The 5,000-nt window shown below is 61.5% G+C and overlaps 1 protein-coding gene across 22 annotated transcripts in view; it reads left to right on the forward strand.

Annotated features, from left to right (window-relative positions):
- Window positions 1-5,000, forward strand: part of Usp47 (ubiquitin specific protease 47) — a 78,718-nt gene that overhangs the window by 11,627 nt on the left and 62,091 nt on the right. For 4 of the 22 annotated variants that reach the window (XM_071662100.1, XM_071662119.1, XM_071662105.1 and 1 more), the window contains exon 1: window positions 1,800-2,513. The exons of 12 other annotated variants lie outside the window; for them this stretch is intronic. In XM_071662100.1, coding sequence (XP_071518201.1) covers window positions 2,350-2,513 — 164 coding nt within the window. In that variant the 5' untranslated portion in view covers window positions 1,800-2,349. Of the gene's footprint in view, window positions 1-1,799; window positions 2,514-5,000 lie in introns of those variants that run through there. 6 more of the 22 variants (XM_071662097.1, XM_071662102.1, XM_071662099.1 and 3 more) reach the window with 4 other exon arrangements.

Consider the following 5,000-nt stretch of genomic DNA (forward strand, 5'->3'; position numbering starts at 1 on the left):
TCTCTCTCTCTCTCATCTTTCTTTTTCCCCCGCTCCTCCTTGACCCCATCTTCTGTTTTCTGCGCGCGCGCGTGCGTACCTACGTACGTACGGACGGACGGACGCGCGCGCGCGCGCCCTATGAGCGCGTGGCAGGGCGTGTTCGAGTTAGACACACGTGTTGTGAAGGTTTCATCAGCTGGGTTGAAGGATGGGCGCGCGCGCGCCTCTGGTTTAAGATGACGAGTTTGGGTTTAATGCCGTTTTATTTAGGAGGGAAGGAAAATGGGGTGTTGTTTTATGTTTTATGGGGTGTTTGTGTCCAGTTCCTGTGGTTGTGGGGAGGTTATGGGGTGGGGGAAGGGGAGGTATGGGGTTTAATTGGCAGTTTGGGGTAGTTACACGCGTGGCTTTGCGTGATCTAAGGCATTGGCGTGTGTGAAGTTCATGGAAGATGGCGTATAGTATTACTGTTTTTATTGGCCTCTTTAGAAATGGCTTTTGATTACCTGGTTATTTGGTCGTTAGCGTTGCCTCGTGGTAATGGGGGAAGGGGGGGGGGAGTTCCCCACACACACACACACACACACACACACACACACACACACACTCCATCCCCTTCCTCTACGTAATGGGGGAAGGGAGGGGGGGAGTTACACACACACACACACACACACACACACACACACACTCCACCCCCACACGCACAAAAAATGGAGTTGTATGACTTGGAAAAAAAATGGCACTTGGGAATGTACGAGTGGTTAGAAAACTGCTGGTGTGTGTGTGTGTGTGTGTGTGTGGTGTCGGCGTAATCATGTACGCGATACGCCCGCGCCCTCTTCAGTACTTACCCCCCCCTCTACCCCTCCCCCAAGCCTTCTACCATACGCCCAAAGCCATCCGCAGTACCCCCACGCCTTCTACAATACGCCCACGCCTTCTACAAGACGCCCACGCCTTCTGCAGTACGTCCACGCCCTCTACATTACGCCCACGCCTTCTGCAATACGCCCACGCCATCTACAGTACGCCCACGCCTTCTTCAATACGCTCAAACCATCCACAGTACGCCCATGCCTTGTACAATACGCCCGTGGCATCCATAGTACGCCCACGGCGTCCACGATACGCCCACGCCGCCCATTACACCCAGGTGGGGGGTTCAAGAGGGGAGGGGGGGGGCTTATACGCCTGTCCCACTGGAAAGGAGTGGGGGTGTGTGTGTGTGTGTGTGTGTGTGTGTGTGTGCATTAAGGCGTTGAATAGGGGGAGGGTGTGGTGTGTAGGGCCAATGAGGGGGGGGGGGTAATGCTGATGATGGAGTCTTGCCCCCCCCCCCCCCCCACACACACACACACACACACACACACACACACACACACCAGCCTAAGCCAGCCCCGAGGGGAAAGATGGCCACCTGGGTTGGGTGTGGGCCGGACTGACTGCCTCGTCTCCTCCCCCCCCCTCCCCGTGCGCGCCCCCCCCCTCCCCGTTCCCGGGGAGGGATTCGAACCCATGGTCATCGTCTGTGTGTGTGAGAGAGAGAGAGAGAGAGAGAGAGAGAGAGAGAGAGAGAGAGAGACCTGAGGGTCTATTTCTGGGGCCCCCCTCCCCCCTCTTCCCCCCTCCTTGGGCATGTGTTGTTTGGGGGGGGATGGCTTAGGGCCAGGACTGGTGCGAGAGACTACTCCTCCTCCCCCTCCTCCTCCCCCCTCCTCCTCCCCCCTCCTGGTAGTGGGGGGGAGGAGGAGGGGCGTGTGTGTGTGGGTGGGGGGGGCGGGGGGGGTAGTGGCAGGTGGAGGAGGTGGATTCGATCCAGTGGTCTGGGTGCCGTGGCGAAGGTTCGAAGCAGCGGCGCCGGCCCCCCAGTCGCCCCTCTTGGTGTGTGCGTGTGTGTATGTGTGTGTGTGCGTGTGCGTATATATATATATATGTGCGTATATATATATCAGTCTCTCTCTCCCTTGGGGCGTATATCACCAAACCCTCACCCCCCCCATCACCTGGCTGGGTGAGTGAGCGCGTAGGTCTCTCACCCCATCACCATAGTCGCCTTCTGCACGAGCGACAGAGAGAGAGAGACAGAGAGACGACGACGCGCTCGTCGTCGTCGTACGTCGTCGGCACGACGTACGACTAAACCATCCCCCCCCCCCAAACACACACCTTACCCTCCTCCCTCTCCCCCTCCTCTCTCCTCTACTACCCCCCCCCCTACTACAAACCCACGCTCACCACCCCCCTCTCTCTCTCTCTCTCTCTCTCTCTCTCTCTCTCTCTCTCTCTCTCTCTCTCTCTCTCTCTCTCTCACCCACACCTCCCCTCTTCCCCTCTCCCCTCCCCTCACTATGTGTATGAGGGAAAACCATGGAGACGCAGCCCATAGCGAGGACCCAGCCCGCGCCCCTGAAGACGACCACAACCACAACCACACAACCACAGAGCCAGCACGACCACAGCGGCTGGGGGGAGACGACGACGGGGGGGACCCCCAGCCCCCCCAGCAGCAGCGGCTCTCCCAGCCCCGGAAGGTGAGTGTGGCGGGGCGGGGCGGGGCATCGCCGCGCCTCAAGGGGCAGACGTCTATTCTGGTCTGCTGGTACACCACGCCGCCAACCCCCCACGCCCCCCAACAACCACCCCCCCCTTTTCCCCCACGCCCACCACCCCCCCCTTCCTTCCCCTCATTCCTCCCCTTTCCCCAGGCGTGCCATCTCCCCCCCTCCCCCCCCCGTCCCACGTTGTCTCCAGCGAGTGTGTGCCCCCCCCCCACGCCCCCGCGACACCCACGTACCCACGCCCGGCACCACGTGCCCACGCCCGACCGCGTGTCCATACCACCCCCCCTCCCCCCCTCCCCCCACACGTGTGATATAACCCGACGGTGCACGCACCCCCCTCCCCCCTCCCCCCACCACCTCCTCACCTGACCTAGTGACCTCCTCCCCCCTCCCCCTCTACATTTCACGTCGTCCTGGTGGTCATGTGACCCCGGCGGGGGCGGGGTCATGGCGGGGCGTGACCCCGTGCACCTCGCGTCTGTTATGCCCAGAGTTGAGGCGCGGGTTGACCCCGGGGGTGTGTGACGTGGGTTGACCCCCGGTGCGGCGCGGGATGGGGGGGGGGGGGGAAGGGTGCACGTGGTAGCTTGACCAGGGGGACTTGTGTAGGGGGAAGGGTGCACGTGGTAGCGTGACCAGGGGGATTTGTGTTGGGGAAGGGTGCACGTGGTAGCTTGACCACGGGGACCTGTGTAGGGGGAAGGGTGCACGTGGTAGCTTGACCAGGGGGGAATTGTGTAGGGGAAGGGTGCACGTGGTAGCTTGACCACGGGGACTTGTGTAGGTGGAAGGGTGCACGTGGTAGCTTAACCAGGGGGATTTGTGTTGGGGGAAGGGTGCACGTGGTAGCGTGACCAGGGGGACTTGTGTTGGGGGAAGGGTGCACGTGGTAGCGTGACCAGGGGGACTTGTGTAGGGGGAAGGGTGCACGTGGTAGCGTAACCAGGGGGACTTGTGTAGGGGGAAGGGTGCACGTGGTAGCGTGACCAGGGGGATTTGTGTTGGGGGAAGGGTGCACGTGGTAGCGTGACCAGGGGGACTTGTGTAGGGGGAAGGGTGCACGTGGTAGCGTGACCAGGGGGCTTGTGTAGGGGGCGAGGGTGCACGTGGTAGCGTGACCAGGGGGATTTGTGTTGGGGGAAGGGTGCACGTGGTAGCGTGACCAGGGGGCTTGTGTAGGGGGGGAGGGTGCACGTGGTAGCGTGACCAGGGGGCTTGTGTAGGGGGGGAGGGTGCACGTCGTAGCTTGACCAGGGGGACTTGTGTATGGGGGGAGGGTGCACGTGGTAGCGTGACCAGGGGGACTTGTGTAGGGGGAAGGGTGCACGTGGTAGCTTGACCAGGGGGCTTGTGTATGGGGGGAGGGTGCTCGTGGTAGCTTGACCAGGGGGCTTGTGTAGGGGGAAGGGTGCACGTGGTAGCTTGACCAGGGGGATTTGTGTTGGGGAAGGGTGCACGTGGTAGCGTGACCAGGGGGACTTGTGTAGGGGGAAGGGTGCTCGTGGTAGCGTGACCAGGGGGATTTGTGTTGGGGGAAGGGTGCACGTGGTAGCTTGACCAGGGGGATTTGTGTTGGGGAAGGGTGCACGTGGTAGCGTGACCAGGGGGATTTGTGTTGGGGGAAGGGTGCACGTGGTAGCGTGACCAGGGGGACTTGTGTAGGGGGAAGGGTGCACGTGGTAGCTTGACCAGGGGGACTTGTGTAGGGGGAAGGGTGCACGTGGTAGCGTGACCAGGGGGACTTGTGTAGGGGGAAGGGTGCACGTGGTAGCGTGACCAGGGGGATTTGTGTTGGGGGAAGGGTGCACGTGGTAGCTTGACCAGGGGGATTTGTGTTGGGGGAATGGTGCACGTGGTAGCTTGACCAGGGGGATTTGTGTTGGGGGAAGGGTGCACGTGGTAGCGTGACCAGGGGGACTTGTGTAGGGGGAAGGGTGCACATGGTAGCGTAACCAGGGGGACTTGTGTAGGGGGAAGAGTGCACGTGGTAGCGTGACCAGGGGGATTTGTGTTGGGGGAATGGTGCACGTGGTAGCTTGACCAGGGGGATTTGTGTTGGGGGAAGGGTGCACGTGGTAGCGTGACCAGGGGGGAATTGTGTAGGGGAAGGGTGCACGTGGTAGCTTGACCAGGGGACTTGTGTAGGGGGAAGGGTGCTCGTGGTAGCTTGACCAGGGGGATTTGTGTTGGGGGAAGGGTGCACGTGGTAGCGTGACCAGGGGGACTTGTGTAGGGGGAAGGGTGCACGTGGTAGCTTGACCAGGGGGATTTGTGTAGGGGGAAGGGTGCACGTGGTAGCTTGACCACGGGGACTTGTGTATGGGGGAAGGGTGCACGTGGTAGCGTGACCACGGGGACTTGTGTAGGGGGAAGGGTGCACGTGGTAGCGTGACCAGAGGGGAATTGTGTAGGGGAAAGGTGCGCGTGGTAGCTTGACCAGGGGACTTTTGTAGGGGG

Source organism: Panulirus ornatus, chromosome 5 (assembly GCF_036320965.1).
Source record: "Panulirus ornatus isolate Po-2019 chromosome 5, ASM3632096v1, whole genome shotgun sequence".
Classification (NCBI taxonomy): domain Eukaryota; kingdom Metazoa; phylum Arthropoda; class Malacostraca; order Decapoda; family Palinuridae; genus Panulirus; species Panulirus ornatus.